The sequence below is a fragment of the Dendrobates tinctorius genome, unplaced genomic scaffold (genome assembly GCF_039654945.1).
Source record: "Dendrobates tinctorius isolate UK_male_01 unplaced genomic scaffold, ASM3965494v1 ptg000005l, whole genome shotgun sequence".
Lineage (NCBI taxonomy): Eukaryota > Metazoa > Chordata > Amphibia > Anura > Dendrobatidae > Dendrobates > Dendrobates tinctorius.
The window spans coordinates 30,350,635-30,369,818 of record NW_027361673.1 but is presented as its reverse complement, the minus strand read 5'-3'; the positions used below and the strand labels follow the sequence as shown (position 1 = coordinate 30,369,818).

The following is a 19,184-nucleotide window of genomic DNA, read 5'->3' as shown; positions in this document are numbered from 1 at the left end:
GCAAATGCTTAGTACACCATCATTCATGGATGATGAGGCCTTCTTATTACACTACTTCCAGGCAGTAATGATGTGACCTTCAAGATACCAGCGCCTGAATAATCTTCCAGGAAAATTGCTGACACAAGGAATATCTAATGAGGGCAAGAGCACATAAAGAATTCAACCATTTCAGCTAAGGAATCAATATGGTAATGATACCAAGCTTTTTTATATATGAATACATGAACGGATGGTATTCCTGACATATATTTTGCTATTTAGCTCCCATTTGTCATTGTAGTTCAGCGTAAAAACTGGGGCACAGAATACTTATGGTCTAAAGCAAAAAAAAAATTATCACAACTCACCTGTAGTAAAAAAATAAGACCGTGTTCCATCTTGTCTGACGTAAAAGTTTTCTCCAAGTCTGTTTCCTGTTTTAAAGCGTAACATGGCATGGTCATTCAGCCCATAGTCACGGAATAAAACGCAGCCGCCTGGTTTTAACACCTGCATAAGCATATATTAGAATATATATGCAGAGGAAAAGGGAACTTATCAATGTTTGTACGACAGATCCCCTCCTGCACACCCCCCCTCCAAACTAAAAATCACAGTTCTGTGCAAGCAAAAATGTATCGATTTTTTTTTTAGATTTGATCAATTTTGCGCTGATCTTGCTACTTTTTGGAGATTTCAGATTTGCTGGAGAAGAGAAAAAAAAGAATTTAAAGGGAATCTGTCACCCTTTTTAGCCCCTATTGGCTGCCGTAATAGACATTGGGGGCTTATCTACAGCATTCTGTAATGCTGTAGATAAGCCCCCGATGTAACCTGAAAGAGAAGAAAATCACGTTATATTATACTCACCCGGGGTGGGCGGTCCGGTCCGATGGGTGTCGCCGTCCCGTTCGGCGCCTCCCTTCTTCATGCGATGACGTCCTCTTCTCCCGTCGTGTAATGGCTCCGGCGCGGGCGCATTGCTCTGCCCTGTTGAGGGCAGAGCAGAATTCTGCAGTGCGCAGGCGCCAGACCTCTCCCGACACCTGCGCACTGCAGGACTCTGCTCTGTCCTCAAAAGGGCAAAGCAATAGCCATTACAAGACGGGAGAAGAGGACGTCATCGTATGAAGAAGGGAGGCGCCGGACGGGACGGCGACACCCATCGGACCGGACCGCCCACCTCGGTGAGTATAATATAACGTGTTTTTCTTCTCTTTCAGGTTACATCGGGGGCTTATCTACAGCATTACAGAATGCTGTAGATAAGCCCCTGATGTCTATGCCAGCAGCCAACAGGAGCTAAAAAGGGTGACAGATTCCCTTTAAAAAAAAGGAATTAAAAAAAAGTGTGCGTTTTTTTCCAGAAACATTGTCTCTCCTGTGCATGGCCAGTGCCCGGTAGTGCTGCTGAGTTCCATTAAGGCAAATGGGGTTAAGTAACAATATCAAACACGGCCCAAGGACACGTGTAGTGTGGCATAACAAGAGATTTTCTTCTGATCTTTGAAAATTTTATCAATTATATCCACATGTTAATACACTAATTGCTTTACTAGGATTAGATCTAGACTGGGCAGCTGATTGGATAGAAAAAAAAAGCTGGCGAGACAGGTCTGGAGAACAGCCTTTTTTATAGAAGAGTATAATATATTTAGCATGAGATAGCAAAAGTTATTAACTACTCAGGCAAATACCTTGTAAATATTTTCCACGGCAAGGTGCATTTTGTCTGGATGGATAGCAGAGAGGACAAAGATTAAAGTTGCCACATCCACACTGTCTGCAGAGATCTCGTCTGTCAGATTGTCTTTGGTCAGATCACACTGGAATGCTTTGCAGGTATCTGGATTGTAGCATGAATTTTGCTGCCAAGGTAAAAAAAATGTATTCTGTTAAAGTTATTGTTTCATTTTGCATTTATTTTTTATATTTTGCTTTCCACATAACAAAAACAAAGGGTATGTGAATGCATTAAAGGGGTTGTCTGGCCTCAGGGTAAAAGTCTGCAGTTACTCTATGTGACTGCAGACTTGGCAATCCTCACAGCGAATGCTATGAGTATTCACTGATGCCGAGAGCAACAGGCACATGGCCACGAATATGTGATTTGCATACGTGTTTTTTTTTTAACACTCCCAAACCTGTCAGGCTAGTTTCAAACTAGCGCTTTTGAGCGCAGCGACGGCCTGCGCACGGCCGCCGCTAAGCCCCGCCCCTGCCGGGCCTCCACCGGTAGCTCCGCCTACCGGCGCATGACGGTGCATGCGCCCTGCGTCCCCTATCTTTATCACTGGGGGCGCAGGCCGTGTGCAGTATGCGTTTGGCGGCGCATGCGCCTTTTTGACGGTGCGCCGGAGCAACCAAACTGCAGCAGGTTGCGTTTGGCGCAGGTCGGCGCACCGTCAAAAGGACGCATGCGCCGCCAAACGCATACTGCGCACGGCCTGCGCCCCCAGTGATAAAGATAGGGGACGCAGGGCGCATGCAGCGTCATGCGCTGTAGGCGGAGCTACCGGTGGAGGCGCGGCAGGGGGCGGGGCTTAGCGGCGGCCATGCGCAGGCCGTCGCTGCGCTCAAAAGCGCTAGTGTGAAACTAGCCTCACTTCCACTTTTTGTCTCTTGCCAAAAGTTAACATGTCTCTATCTAATCCCCCTGGTTGACCCATCGTGGCCGGATTTGGTGGTCTCAGCGAACGTATATGTGAATATCTGGACTGCTATCTTCAGCCGATGGTTACCAATCTGGATTCCCATACTCGAGATACAATACATTTGCTGGAGATCTTGGAGAAAACCACCCTGCCACTCAGAAATATACTGGTATCGCTCAATGTGGAATCTCTCTATACTAGTATACCGTGTAGTGGCAGTCTTTGGGAGCTGCAGCCGTTCATTGGCTGTGCAGCTCTGTGCTTTGATTGGCTGCCAGGCTGCAAATGGCCTGACGCTGATTGGTGCATCAGGGCAGCGTGGGGCAGGCGTAGAAGATAGAAGGTGTGCATTCCGTACAGACTCGTGCACCTGTGATAACTGCTCTATACTGTAAAGGTGAGCATCTCTGTCCTGAGCTATATACTGTGAACAGAGCTGAGCAGGTGAGCATCCCTGACCTAAGCTATATACTGTGAACAAAGCTATATACTGTATAGGTGAGCATTCCGGACCTAAGCTATATACTGTGAACAGAGTTGTGTAGGTGAGCATCCCCGTCCTGAGCTATATACTGTGAACAAAGCTATATACTGTATAGGTGAGCATCCCTGACCTAAGCTATATACTGTAACCAGAGTTGTATAGGTGAGCATTCCCATGCTGAGCTATATACTGTGAACAGAGCTATATATTGTGTAGGTGAGCATCCCTGAGCTAAGCTATATACTGTGTATATGTGTGAGGCCATCATACTGTATATAGGGGATTACAAGTGTGGGGCAATCATACTAAATATGGGGGATTATAGGTGTGGGGTCATCGTACTCTATATACCCAGCTCTCATATGACCAAATCCCTGCCCCTGCCCCAAACCCCCACCCTGCCGGGCCATAGAAAAATGGTCTTGCTTGAAGCCGGTCCCTGGTGCTAAAAAGGTTGGGGACCACTGTTATAGACGTCTCTCCATTACTAAACCGTGGGCTTAATGTCACCTGACAATACAAAGGTGACATCAACCCCACAAATATCACCCCACTTGCCACCACTATAGGGCAAGTGGGAAGAGCCAGGCAAAGTGCCAGAATTGGTGCATCTAATAGATGTGCCTTTTCTGGGCGGCTGTGGGCTGCTATTTTTAGGCTGGGGGGGGCAATATCCATGGCCCCTTACCAGCCTGAGAACACCAGCACCCAGCTGTCTGCTTAAGCAAGGTTGGTTGTCAAAATGGAGGGGACCCCACATCATTTTAAATTATTTATTTAAATAAGTAAAAAATACGGCATGGGGACCCCTCTATTCTTGATAACCAGCCTTGCTGAAGCTGACAGCTGAGGGTTGATGCCCCCAGCTGTGAGTTTTGCCTGGCTGGTTATCAAAAATACACGGGAACCCACGCCATTTAAATAAAAATAAAATATATATATATATATATATATATATATATATATATATATATATATATATATATATATATTTACTAACAGCGCAGGAGGCGGCTAATGAATACACCAATCAGCCACACCTGCTCTCACTGTTATTAGCAGGAGCAAGTTCGGGTGATGGTAGCTGTAATCCCATCAGCTGACACCAGTGACCGGAGGTAAACTTTATACCTTCAATCACAGCTGAACACTCACGTTGTCTTTTGACGGTGTGGGAAGGTTTCACCACCGTTCAGAAGCGGTGTTTGCCGCGCTGTCATGTACACGACAGTGTGACAAACACCCAGTGTTCGGGCAGCCAAACCCGAACAGTAACACGGACTTCTTGGTGAAGTCCATGTTCGGTGTCCGTGCCCGAACAGTAGGTGTTCGGTACGGATGCCAAACTTTACTGTTCGGATTCGCCCATCTCTACAGTGCCTGTAGTTTTCTGAGCAAAATCCTGCTCACAGGTGCCCTTTAAGTATTTCCAGCAAGAAAAATGCATCTCTCAGCAGAAAAAAAAATGCTCCAGATGTGGTTTTGATCCTCTTTCCCCATTTATTTGTAAAGGTGAAAAAACGCTGAAATAATCTTGAAAGAATTAACATATATTCTGCAGATACTGTTCCAATTCAACAAAGAAAAATAAGCAAAATATGCATGAGGTGCCAGAAATCTCATTCATTTTGTTGGTAGTGTAAACTGTAGCGTTTTAGTACAACATCTGTTTACTATGGATACCAGTACACCCTGTTAGCTCCTCAAACAACAGACCCCAGTGATTATCGTGGAGTCCATAATTCTGACAGCAACAATCCCATTGCATGCTGAATATTCCAGAAATACATGGATTTTTGTGAGTACTCACCGTAAAATCCTTTTCTCCGAGACGCTCATTGGGGGACACAGAGACTGTGGGTGTTTGCTTCTGCCGTCTGGAGGCTGACACTAAGTATACAAAAAAAGAGTTAGCTCCTCCTCCGCCGCATACACCCTCGCCCCCAGACCGGGCGTAACTCAGTTTAGTGCATAAGCAGCAGGAGAATGCGCCTTAAACTCAGGCAAGAAATTATACGTCTGAAAAAGGGACCACCCTGATCCTTACATAAGGATTTGTATAATTCAAAATAAACAGATGCCAACTGGCTAATAGGGTGGGTGCTGTGTCCCCCAATGAGCGTCTCGGAGAAAAGGATTTTACGGTGAGTACTCACAAAAATCCATGTTTCTCCTTCGTCTCATTGGGGGACACAGAGACTGTGGGACGTTCTAAAGCAGTGCCTGGGCGGGATCTTAGCTCACCCAATCCATGCTATTTTGCGCCCCTGATTAGAGGTGCGCAACTGCTGCCTGGAGAATCTTTCTTCCCAGGCTTGCATCCGAGGATGCCTGGGTATGTACGTTATAATGTTTGACAAACGTATGCAAACTGGACCAGGTAGCTGCTTTGCACACCTGTTCCGCTGAAGCCTGGTGTCGCAGTGCCCATGAGGCACCCACTGCTCGAGCCGAGTGTGCCCTGATCCCTGCCGGAACCGGCGTGGCACTGATTTGATATGATTCTTGGACTGTCAGACGAACCCATCTGGCCAAAGTCGCTCTGGACGCAGCGAGTCCCTTCCGCCGCCCTTCTGGAATCACGAATAGAGAGTCTGTCTGGCGGAATGGCGCTGTCCTTGTCACATATCTCCTAAGGGCTCTTACCAGATCCAGGGTGTGCAATGCCTTTTCTACCCTATGCACCGGTGCCGGGCAAAACGAGGGTAAGACAATGTCTTCGTTGATATGGAATGCAGAGACAACCTTCGGCAAGAAGGGGGGAGCTGGCCTTAAAACTACTTTATCCTTATAAAAAGTCAGGAACGGCGGTTTACAAGATAAAGCCGCCAGTTCCGAAACCCGCCTAATAGATGTTATCGCTACCAGAAAAACGACCTTCCTGGACAGGTAAGGTAAGGAGACTTCTTGTAACGGTTCGAAGGGAGGTTCCTGAGGGGCCCTGAGCACTAAGTTCAGGTCCCATGATTCCATCGGTGCCTTATAGGGGGGTACTAAATGTGCGACCCCTTGCATAAACGTCCTAACCTGCCAGACCGAAGCGACCTTTCGTTGGAAAAGCACCGACAGGGCCGAGACTTGCGTTCTGAGCGAACTCGGAGCCAATCCCGCGTCCAGCCCTGCCTGCAGAAAAGCCAGTACGTTGGGGATCGAAAAAACCAGAGGAGCCACTCCGCTATCCCTACACCAACGGAAAAACACTTCCCAAGTCCGATGATATACCTTCGCCGAGGAAGGCTTTCGGGCACTCACCATCGTGGCCACCACATCGCGCCTGAATCCTGCCTGTGTTAACAGCCAAGATTCAATGGCCACGCCGTCAAACACAGGGCCCCTAAGTTCGGATGGCAGATCGGCCCCTGGGACAGTAAGTCCGGCCGATCTGGGAGACGCCAGGGTACGTCCACCACTAGTTGAACCAGATCTGCATACCAGGCCCGCCGAGGCCAGTCTGGGGCCAGCAGAATTGCTGGAACCCTCTCTCTCCTTATCTTTCTGATGACTCTTGGAAGCAGAGGTAGCGGGGGGAACAAGTACGGGAGCCGAAACTGGCTCCACGGAAGCACCAGAGCGTCTGCTGCGATTGCCTGCGGGTCGAGGGATCGAGCGACGAATCTTTGAATCTTGGCGTTCTCTCTGGATGCCATAAGGTCCACGTCTGGTGTCCCCCACCGTTGGCAGATCTGTTGAAAAACCTCGGGGTGCAGGGACCACTCCCCTGCCGCGACCCCCTGTCGGCTGAGAAAATCCGCCGCCCAGTTTTCGATTCCCGGAATGTGAACCGCTGAAATTACCACGTGGTTTTTCTCGGCCCAACGCAGTACCAGCCCGACCTCGCGCATGGCTGCCTGGCTGCGCGTGCCCCCCTGATGGTTCACATACGCTACCGCTGTAGCATTGTCCGACTGAACGCGCACCGGCCGGTTTGTCAGCCAACGCTGAAAATGTTGCAGGGCCAATCGTATTGCCCGTATCTCCAGAATGTTGATCGGGAGAATTACCTCCCGAAAGGACCACCGCCCCTGGGCTGTGTGACTCTGGAAAACTGCACCCCAACCCTGCAGGCTTGCATCGGTCGTCACCACCAACCACTGTTCCGGGGGAAAGGGTTTCCCCTGAACCAGAGACGAGTCGCGAGTCCACCACTGGAGTGACCGTCGGACCGGTGGAGACAAACTGCACCGATGATTGAGGGAAAGCAGCCTTCGGTCCCATGCTGACAAGAGCGCATGTTGAAGCGGACGGAGATGGAACTGGGCAAACGGGATTGCCTCCATCGCCGCCACCATTCTGCCCAACACACTCATGCCGTACCGGATGGATCTGAAGCCCGGCTGAAGAAGGTTCCGTACCCCCTGTTTGATCCTTTGCGCCTTGTCCTGAGGGAGGATCACCAGCCCCTGGGAGGTGTCGAAAATCATGCCTAGAAATACGATTCTCTGAGCCGGAACCAAGGACGACTTGTTCCGATTGATCAGCCAACCTAGGCGGGCCAGGGTATCCAGAGTGATACCGACATTCTCTTGGCACGCCTGAAACGACGGCCCCTTTACCAAAAGGTCATCCAGGTAGGGTAGTACCGTTATGCCCCGAGCATGCAGGATGGCCATAACCACCGCCATTATCTTTGTAAAGACTCTGGGGGCAGTGGCCAGACCGAAGGGCAGAGCAACAAATTGGAAATGTCGCCCTCCGATCGCAAAACGCAGGAACCTCTGGTGTGGAGGAAAAATCGGGATGTGTAGATATGCATCCTGCACATCGATCGAGGCCAGGAATTCCCCTGGATCCATGGCTGAAATGACCGAACGGAGGGATTCCATCCGGAATCGCCTGACCCTGATAAACTTGTTCAGGATCTTTAAATCCAGTACTGGCCTTACTGTCCTGTCCTTTTTGGGGACTGAAAACAGGTTGGAGTAAAAACCTTGCGTCTCTTCGCTTTTCGGCACTGGGACAATGACCCCGTTGCGCTGTAGCGTCATTATAGCCTGCAACAGACCTTCCGCCTGCGATTCTGTTCCGGAGAGCCGGGAACGGAAGAAACGCCGTGGCGGGAGTCCGACAAACTCTATCTTGTACCCGGACGATATCAGTTCTGCCACCCAAGCGTCGCGTGCCACTGCGACCCAAACGTGGCTGAACCTTAGTAGGCGTCCGCCCACTCTGTCGTCCGTAGGTACGAAGTGCCTCGAGTCATTTTGCTGGAGGCTTTTGTGATCTGGCCCCCCTCGCTCTGGGCAAACGGCCCCGGCCTCTACCCAGCGGATTGGCCCTGTAAGAAACTTGCCTTTCTCTAATCTGACCATCATTTGCGGAGGTGGATGCCCTGGCCGAAGTCCACCTCCAGGAGCTACGAAAGGGCCGAAAACGCCTCTGCGTCTGCCTGAATGCCGGCCAACTCTTCTGCTGCGGTAGAAAACTACTCTTCCCCCCTGTGGCTTCTGAGATAAGTTTATCAAGCTTTTCACCGAACAATCGATTGCCTTGAAAAGGCAATGAGGTCAAGGATTTTTTAGAGATAGAATCCGCTTTCCATAATCTCAGCCATAATGCTCGCCTTACGGCGATCGCATTTGCTGCTGCCACAGCAGAACACTCGGCCGCATCCAGAGCGGCGCCGACGAGATAATCACTCGCTCCTGATATCTGATTTGTCACCTCCAAGATTTCCGCGGGCAGATCCCTGTCTTGGAGGGCCCTATGCAGAGTGTCTGCCCATGAAACCATGGCCTTAGCCACCCAGGTAGCCGCAAAGGAGGGGGCCAGAGCCGACCCTGCTGCCTCATACACTGAGCGGGCAAGCCCCTCTATGAGGCGATCAGTTGGGTCCTTAATAGAAGAACCGCTGGGTATCGACAATAGCGATCTTGATGCTAAACGTGACACCGGTGGGTCCACTACTGGCGACTCCACCCACCCTTTATGGAGTTCAGGAGGGAACGGATACTTTGCTTGCAGCGCCTTTTGCATTGCAAAGCGCTTATCCGGGTGTTCCCTATGTTTCTGGACTAGCTCCTCGAACTCCGGATGTGTGGCAAACCTTCTATGCGGACGCCTGGTTTTCTTGAAGGAGACCTTGTGACCTGAGGCCGTGGACACATCATCCTCGATCTCTAAAGTCTGGTTGACCACCTCAATGAGGCTGTCCACCGAGTCCTGGTATCCCAGGCTTTCTGGATTCCAGGCTTCCTCTTCCTCCTCCTCGCCCTCGTCCTGATCGCTTCCTGAGCTTGGCGACAGGGAACGAGATGCCCTAAAAATCGCCGCCGACTCCCCAGAGGGCCCGGCCGACGGAGAACAAGCTCTCTTACCATGAGCTTGTCTGGTGCTGGAGCGGCCCCTAACGGACGAAGGGTCCTGAGACGTGGACGAGCTGTCTTCCGCTGGCAGACCACCATCCTTGACCCTGCCCGGGCCCCGAAGGGACTCAATTGCCTTCGTAAGGGACATCATAGAATGCGATAAAGACACTGCCCATTCTGGGGGGTCCTGACCCCTGGGCTCTGCAACAATGGGGGGCTCCTGGGCTCGCTCCAACTCACAGGCTTCGCAAAATTTACCCGGCTGCGCCTTAGGCAGCCTGACCCCACAGGAAACGCAAACAGCGTATAGGAAAGAGTGAGCTTTCCCTTTGCCAGACATATTGCAGGGTAGGGTAGGAGGAGGAGGGTAACCCCTTCCTTGACAACCAGTGTGGCACTCGAAACGGGGTTGCACTCACCCACCGGTAACGTCCCCCCTCTTCCACGGGGTGCTCTGGACGCAGCGAAAACCCTGAGACGTGGAAGAGCTGCTTTGCACACCTATTCCTTCACGTGCCGTTACTCGCCGGGGGCACTGCGGTGCACTTTGGAGAGAGGCGGCGGGGTTTCCGACCGCACTCCGGCGAGGAAATGCGAGGAGGGGGAGGAGGGCGGGAGCCTCTGGTCACTGTGCGCGCCCGCCGCGCTCCCCGTGCCGCCGGAAGTCAGTGGGCAGGGCTTCCGGCCCCCACCGGAAGCGGCGGGCGGGCGCGGAACTCGCGGCCCTCCCCATACAGCGGGGACCGCGGCCGCCGGCGGAGCTTCAGCCGTACTCCGGCGGGGACCTGCGAGGAGGGGGAGGAGGGCGCGCGCTCCCCGGACACTGCGCGCCCGCCGCGCCCCCCGGGCTGCCGGAAGTCAGTGGGCGGGGCTTCCGGCTACCACCGGAAGGGGCGGGCAGGCCTCGCGCGGCCTTGCGGATCTCCCCATACCGCGGGGACCGCGGCCGCCGGCGGGACTTCTGGCCGCAGAGCGTCTGCTGCCGCATGTGGCACTACTCGCACCGGGTTCCACCGGGGAGAGAGTCGGGCCCCGTGAGAAGAAGTAACCCCGTCGGGCGGGGGAACAGACAGCCCCGCGGCGCCTTCTGGAGGGTCCCGTTCCGGGGGGTGACCCTACAAACAAAGGTGAGCCTGCCGCCGGGGGGCTCTCTTGGGGTGCTCTCAACCCCATCCCTGGGCGGGGAGGGGGAGGCTACTGGGGGTGGATGCTTCGATCCCCTGGCTCACCTGCGCCTCCAACTGCACCCCTGGTGTCACTACCTAGGGGTGGAAGGGGCCAACCTGAAATCCTGCGTTGCAGGAGAGGAACAAAAACGTGGAGTCCGTTGGGGATCGCCCATCGCTCACACGTGCTCGCCCGTTGTAGCTCATGGGGAAATCGAATCCTCTCATCAGGATGCGTTGCCCCTCTTTACAAAATAAAAAAGAAAAATGGTTGTCTGGGGAAAAGTCCCAGATGTGTCCCTCGGTGCGGGAGAGAAAACACGTGGAGGACTACTCACACGTGGTCGCCCGTTGGTGATTTGGGGAGATCGGACCCTCTCTATAGGATCCGTCGCCCCTGTCTTATCTTCAAAGAAAGGGGAAAAAAAAAAAAAAAAAAACCTAGTCTGGAGCTCCAGACTGCGTGTGCCTCCATCAGACACTAAGCAAAAACTGAGTTACGCCCGGTCTGGGGGCGAGGGTGTATGCGGCGGAGGAGGAGCTAACTCTTTTTTTGTATACTTAGTGTCAGCCTCCAGACGGCAGAAGCACACACCCACAGTCTCTGTGTCCCCCAATGAGACGAAGGAGAAAAAATGAGACAGAACATTTAATGGAGGCAGTGAGACCAGAGGAAATTCTGTGACCTTCAAGGTATACTCATGTATAGACAGAAAACATTCAGCTAGGTCATCATTCGTAGTCATTATTGTGTCACTAACTTTAACCTCTTTACACTGTATGAGATTATATATATATATATATTTATTTATTGTGGTGTAGTAACCACTGTGTCCGCTAGGGGGCGCTGTGTGGAAGTCCCAGGAGAAAGGATGAATGGCAGAATACTGAATGGCCATTATGTATCTCAAAGTGGGTGGCTTTGAGATGGAGACTTATGTGTTGATCAGCAGTGATACTGCTGAGGTGCTGCTTTAATATGACAGGGAGAAGTCTCCAGGTAACAAGGGAGATGGGCGGGCCAGTTAGCTACAAACCCACCCAGGGGGTGTGTTTAATGAACACTGTTGTAAAGAGTGTGTAAATGCTTGAAGGACCTGTGATGAGGTCATAGTCATGTGACCCGGTGGGCGTGGCTATGGACCATATAATGTGGCCAGGGTAGGTCACATGTGGTGAATGCTGGGACCCGATTGGCCCAGTGTGGATGGTCCCGCTGAGATGGAGCTTCCTGGCTAACAGCCTGTGAAGTGGCTGTGGTGAATGGCTGCACGTGTCTGAGAGTTCCCAGGGGAGGGAATGAACGTTTTCAGTAAGCTGAAGCAGCCATGAGGAGACCCGGACGTGGGTGAGATAAATGAGGCTAAGAGAGCCTGTATGCTGGACATTGTACAACCTGTGTGAACACAGGGTTTACAGAGTGAAGCTATAATTGACGCTCTGCTGTTTATATGAAGTTTTGTTGCATATTGCTTTGGTTTATGCTGCTGAATAAACCACATGGACTGTTATGTCTTTATGGAAAACCTGTGCTGGATCTGATTTTGTGGCTGCTGAGCGAGTATCCCCTACTTAGATGATAGCGCTACCTCACAATATATATAACCAACAGCATGAACCCCACTATTATATACCGTCAGGCATTTTGCTGTAACTGCTAGAGGATCCCTCTAGTAATGAGTATAATGGGAATCAATGGGAAATACTCTCTACAAGGAGGTCTGGGGGATAGTGAAAATGTTGAAATGGATGGAAAAAGTGTTGAACGGAAGAACAACATGGGGAGGACCCCTGGAAGCATATCTGACTCCCAGATTGCTGCTGAGAACAATGATATCATACTTTTAGTCCACTTTAAGGACCGACAACAAAACAATCGACAAGAAATTGGAATTTTCAGGAAAAAAAATGTTAAGAAAAATCCTTTCCTGTATAAGGACTTGTACAGATTAAAGAAAAATAATTTAAGAGAACCAAAATTTATTTTTTTATTAAAAAACTGGAAATTTCAGTGTAATTTATGAAGGAAGCAAGAATGGACAAAAATTAGATGGAAGAGGGAGTCAGATACACTCTATATTAAACATAAAGGAGGGCCTCCTAGACATTCTGTTCAAATTGTCATGTAGTGGTGCTCCTAGACTTATAAAGGCAATGCACTAAGTACAAAGACTGCCAAAAATTACAAGCAGGGACATCCATCCATTGAATGCACCAACTTCATTCAAATATTATGAACAAAATTTAGTTATGGTACTCCTACACTCATAAAAGCTATGCACACAGTGCAACCAGAAGCAAATTAGAAGGCTGGTCATCCATACATCTTTGAAAGCACCAAATAGAGTAACTCATAAAAGAAAATAAGAAAGTGTAGTTGCAGCACTTCTACACTCATAAAGTGCAAAGCCAGGAAAACTTGATAAGGAGCACAGTCATCCATAGACCCTTGAAGGCAACAACTTGCAGGCCTCATTCAAATATTTTGAAAGTATGGCTGATGTACTCCTACACTTATAAAGGCTTTGCACAAAAAAAAAGAAAAAAAAAAAGAAAAAAAAAAAGAAAAAAAAAAAAAGAATGCGTTCACGTGCAATAGCTATGCATTTAGTAAAGGACTGAAAAGCTCTGCCTAGATGCTGTATTCTGTCACTCTCCCTGCTTCTGCAACTGTCCCTAAGCTAAATGAAGAATACAAATAGCAAAGCACAAGATTAGCCCTTAAAAGGAGTGTTAGCATGATGGTTCAGCATCAGCACCAGTATCAACACTAGAGGACTCTGATTAGTTAATCTGTGAATAAACAGGCCTGGGTATCTTCTCTCTCCCTCCAATCATAACTGTCCCTTAGCAGTGCAATGACTTCAGTGTGCCGAGCATGGCGGCGCCTGTCCTTTCATAACATCTAATGAGGCAATGTGGCCAGACAATCACAGTAATGCCACCACCAAGATGGCTATGGCATTACAGTGACTGGCAGGCAATCCTTGCATGCTTATTGGCTGTGTAACAGGCGCCAAACATGCTTGACGGGGATTCGAGCTTCAAATCCAAGCACGAGTCAATGCTCTTCGAGTGCAGAGCACATCCGGGCACCCAGATACTCGAGTGATGTCTGAGTATCACCAAGCACATTCGTTCATCCCTAGTAATGACCTGTTTTATAAAATTAAATAATTACTTATGCTGTAATGTGAATATTGTTGAGCGAATTTGTTCGGGTTCCCTCTTATTCAGCAAGCTACAGCGCTTACTGAATAAGCTGCAGAGGGATCCCAGCTTCCTGGAGCGTGTCAGGCTGATCAGCGCCACAGCTGCATGTGCTGTGACTGTAGGTTGATATGTTTTGCATTTGTGAAAATATTGGACGAAATTTTAATTCACAATTTTAAAACTTTCAACTGTTATATCCTTAAACCAGTTTGACATGCTGTACAAAATAATTAATAAATAACATTTCCCACTTGTCTACTTTACATCTGAATCATTTTTCAAATGTCATTTTATTTTGTTAGGATGTTAGAAGGGTTAAATTTGAGCAGCAATTTATCATTTTTTCAAGACACTTACAAAACCTGATTCTTTAGGGACCTATTCAGATTTAAATGGACTTTGAGGGACCCATGTATTAGAAACTTCCCAAAAGTAACATCAATTTCAAAATCGCAACCCCTCAAATACTTCAAAACTGCTGTTAGAAAATATTGTAACCCTTCAGATACTACACCGGAATTAATGCAACACAGGAATTAATGCAAAGTTGAATGAAAAAAAAATATATAGAAAGAAAACCTAAAAATCTTGGAGAAATTCAGCTCTCTATGGGCACTACCGATCAATGCAAAGAAAACCAACATCATAGTGTTCCAGAGGAGAAAGCCAAGATCGAACCAGCACCTTCTCTTTGTGCTAAACAACTGCGTTCTTACAGAAACGGACAAATACGCCTACCTGGGTCTGGAAATTCACCAGTCAAGGAGCTTCAAACAAGCCATAGAGACCCTGAAGAACAAGGTCTGCAAAACCTTCTACTCCATCCGAATGAAACTCTACCATCTGAAGCGGCCAGTGAGGGTCTGGCTAAAAATCTTCGATGCCATAATCACCCCAATCCTTCTGTACGGCAGTGAAGTCTGGTGCCCTCACACATACCCAGACTGGTCAAAGTGGGATTCCAGTCCAACAGAAATATTCCACCTGGAATTCTGTAAACACCTCCAAGTCCATCGGAGCACCACCAACAGTGCCTGCCGGGCTGAGCTGGGCAGATTCTCACTGCACCTATGAGTCCTGAAGAGGGCGCTGTCCTTCCAGGCTCACCTACAGAGTAGCAACCCAAGTTTCCATCACCATAACTACATATCGGTGGTCCCCACAAACCAGGATCCCTGGAACAGCTCACCCAAACCCAACCTGACCGAACCGTCAACCAAAGCAGCCTGACAAAAGCCAGAATCAGGAAGATGGTAGACGAGGGGCAGGAGAGGTACACAAGTGACTGGACAAATAAGATCAGCAGCTCTCAGAAACTAACCATGTACCAGAGTCTACAGAGAGGCTACAGACTGGCTCCATATCTGGAGAAACTCTCGGACGCCAGAGACCGCCAGATCCTAAGCCGGTATAGAGTCAGTGCCCACAATCTGGTCATCGAGGTTGGCCGGCACAGAAAGAGCTACAAGCCCAGGGAAGACAGACTGTGCCTACACTGTGACCTGGAGGCCCTGAAGGATGAGACCCACTTCCTTCTACACTGAACCAAATACTCAGCAGTGAGGGATGCTCACCTCACGAGACTATCCGATCTCCTCCCGAATTTCAGCTCCATGAAGGAGGAAGAGAAAACAAATCCTGCTGGGGGAAGAAGAGAGCGCGGTGGAGATTGCAGCGCAGTATGTGAGCGCATGCCATAGGCTGCGAGAAAGGCAATCATGATATGCCATGGACTTCCTTAGCCCCCACCCTGTACCCCATCCATCGTTCCTTCAGTCCCCACCCATTATCCTCACAGTTCCCACTCCCTATTCCCTACTGTACATGTTCTTTGGCAAAACTAATGTTTAATTGGTCCTGCCAATAAAGCTTCTTTGAATTGAATATACTGTGTGTGTATATATATATATATATATATATATATATATATATATATATATATATATATATATATTTTTTTTTTACTCTCAAATGTTGCATTAGCCCCATTTTTTTCACTTTTACAAGGAATAGCACGAGAAAGTGGACCCCATCATTTTTTACCCAGTTTCTGCTGAGCAAACGGCAGGGCTCAGAAGGGAAGGAGCACTATTTGAATTTTGGAGCATAAATTTGGCTGAAATATATTGTAAGCGCCATGTTGCATTTGCCCGGCAAATAAGGCAGCCAAACACCAGAAAACCCTCACAAATATACCCATTTTGGAAACAAGACTCCTCAAGAATTTTATCCAGGGGTATAATGAGCATTTTGAGCTCACAGGTGCTACACAGAATTTGATAACATTGGATCGTCATACTGAAAATGTTCATTTTTTTCCAAAGAAATGTTGCTTTAGCCCTAATTTTTTCACTTTTTCAAGTGGTAACATGAAAAAGAAGACCACACAGTTTGTTACCTACTTTCTTCTGAGCTTGGTAATACCCCTCTTCCCAGGTGACCCCCATATTGGAGACTTCATTGCTTAAGGATTTCATCTAGGGGTGTAGTGAGTATTTTCAACCCACAGGTGCGTCAAAGAATTTTCTAACATTGATGCATGGAAATAACATTTTAGTGGTAAAAATGTCATTTTTTCATTTGTGATCAGCCTTGTTCTGATTTTTCAGAAGGTGGAATGAATAAACAGAGAGCAGTCCAACAATAGTTCTTATTTTTATTTTTGTGCGGTTACCTACCAGTATAAGTGTTAAGACGGCTTTACTCTTAGGGTCGGTGAGAAAAAAATAATAATTATCTTGTCGCCATATTATTAGAGTTGTAACTTTTTTATTGATTTGTGAACAAAGCTATATGACAGCTTAATTTTTGAGCAACAAGTTGGAGATAATTTTGGTACCATTTTGGGGTATATAAAGTTTTTTGATCACTTTTTGTTCATAGTTTTCTGACACAGAATGAATAAAAGCCAGAGATTATCACCATCCTGATTTGGATACACCTTACCAAAAACGGATTTACTAAGTACCCTATATTAGTTATATGCACTATTGCTTTTACTTATTTACTTACAGCAGGGTATATGTTCATTATGTTTTCATCTTAGGTTTTGTATTTTTAATGGCCAGTGTGAATATGCTCCTACATTTTGCATGCATACCAACTTATACTCCAGTTCATTTTTTTTTCTGGTTAAGTCTCTAAGAAAGTGTAGTTTAAAGGCAAAGAGAGAAACTAGGATGAAAGTTCAGGATGTAAATACAAACCTCACGAATAGCTGCAGTGGGCTGAAGGGGACTTAAAAAACAAAAAAACAAAAAGGTAACAGGGTGGGTTTGAGGACTCATTACATGGAAGCCAGACATTTTTTTCTAGTCCTTGGAACACCTCTTTAACTTAGCAACCTATGTGACTGACTTAGGAAATGTAACGTACAAACCTTTACAAACTGTATGGCTCTAGGAGAAAAGTCACATGCGTACACAAAGAGGTTAGGGTCTTCCTCTAATAGTGGAAATAAACAGTTGCCAACGCCACATCCAGCTTCTAACATAATCAGTTGTTGATTTTCAAACTGAAAAAAAAAGGGCATAATTAGTCATCGCCTTTAAAAAAAAAAAAAAAAAAAATTTTTTTTTTGCTTTTACTCCTTTGTTAGCAATCATAAGTGCACATGTAATGAGTGCAGTAGCACACTCAATGACTGCCATTTTCAGCAACACTTTGGTGTAACGTGACCGCATTTGTGACCTGCTGAGTCACACAGTGTCTGCTACGTGGAGCCAAGGTCACTTTTTAATTTTCTCAATGTAAGTTTAGGGATTTAGAGTGTGGCTAGAGAGCCTTGTTGTGAGTCTCATAGATGTACAATGAGAGCGTGACCTCCACTAGTCTCAACTCTTTAATACAGCCAACACTGGCCTCTAACAGCTACCTCTGACTGCTGCTGTGTAACCACTTTAATGCTACCTTTCATTTATAATACTGGCATTAAAGGGGTTGTTCACGACTTAAGGGGGTTGTCTGGTTTGCCTTACATACTGGCCCTATTTCAGAAGTGCGGGTCCGGGTCAGCTGCAGTTCTCGAGACATTGTTATGCCACATGAGTCCTGCGGCCTATCAGCGGCTGCTATTGGGCTACTGCGCTCTTACCTCCCTCGGATGAATTTCAGAAAAGCGTAAGTGGCGAATGTGCAAAAGCCTAATGGCGGCTGCTGATGTGGCATAACAAACTCACACGAAGCTCGGCCGACCCAGCGCTGACATAGCCAGAATTGCACCAGTGTGGGAGGTGATTATATGTTTTTTTTCTATTACAAGGGGGACTATTTCATTTAAAAAGGGGTTGTCCTGATAGTAGACAAACCTTTTTCATCAAAGACCTCTCCATAGCATAGATCTTCAACATGACATCGTTGGGAGTCTGACGCCTGGCATGTCGCCATTAAACTGAAATTCACTCCAGCAGCAGCCAGATATAAAGCACTGAGCTCTATCTGCTATTCGCTTAAATGATGATAAACAGTAATGCTAAGCAGCGGCTATAGTACGAGGATGCCATGTTCTTCCCCATACAGCGCGTATATGGCTGTAAAAGCACATTATGGCTGATACTGGTGGGAGTGCCACAATCTGGGCTTCATAGTGTGGCGCCCCTGAGGGTTCAGTCGCCACAGAGGTACGGCACCTCCTCCTGAGGTGTGGTGCCCCACCATTCAGGTAAGGTGGAGACACCTAACCACACACAACATAGTAGTGTAGCAAAGCACCTTTGATGGCTCCCTGCTTGGAACACGAAGAGTGCTGGGAGGTGGGTGGAGCCTAGTCTGCACCAAAAGATTGGGAAGAGTTTAGGATTTAGAGAGTCGGACTCAAGGAGTCTGTGAGAGAAGATACCCAGAGAGGGATGGACAAAGGAAGTGCTGCAGCGGACCTCAGTGACCTGGGTCTGCTGGCACAGGAAGGAGACATTGATGGAAAGCCTGACTCTTCATAAGAAAGATAGATTTGAACGGAATGTAAGGAGAAAAGGAGGACTGAGGATTAGGGTTAGAGCAGAACCCTTCCCAAGTTCACAGCGCAAGGCCGGGGTCCGGTCCCCGAGGTTGTACGGATACTAATGGTCCTGCAGCAGACACCAGAGGAATAGAAGTTATCACCACTTTATTCCCACACAAGACTTGGGGGCACAACAGCAACGTGAGTGAGCTGGGACTTGGTAGCAAGGAGTCCCCGAAGCAGGCTACAGCTGTCTGCCGTACAAGTAGAGTTGATAGGAACATCTGACAGGAGGAACTCCAGTGTAACTCAGTACTGAGAGTACTTCACTATAGGCGCCAAAGGGAGACGTTCAGAAAAGGCACATATGTTGGCAGAGTGTTGAAACGGAGTACTTCATCTTGCCTGGAAGTTGGCTGGGCTCCTGACCCGGAGGACACG

At 48.1% G+C, this 19,184-nt stretch overlaps 1 protein-coding gene across 4 annotated transcripts in view; it reads right to left on the bottom strand.

Moving 5' to 3' along the window:
- The window catches only part of METTL6 (methyltransferase 6, tRNA N3-cytidine), a 53,496-nt gene that overhangs the window by 12,732 nt on the left and 21,580 nt on the right, over positions 1–19,184 (bottom strand). For 3 of the 4 annotated variants that reach the window (XM_073569189.1, XM_073569180.1, XM_073569171.1), the window contains exons 3-5: positions 17,184–17,318; positions 1,680–1,850; positions 351–492 (exon numbers count right to left, since the gene is read on the bottom strand). In XM_073569189.1, the coding sequence (XP_073425290.1) occupies positions 351–492; positions 1,680–1,850; positions 17,184–17,318 (448 nt within the window). The remainder of the gene's footprint in view (positions 1–350; positions 493–1,679; positions 1,851–17,183; positions 17,319–19,184) is intronic. The other variant, XM_073569172.1, reaches the window with a different exon arrangement.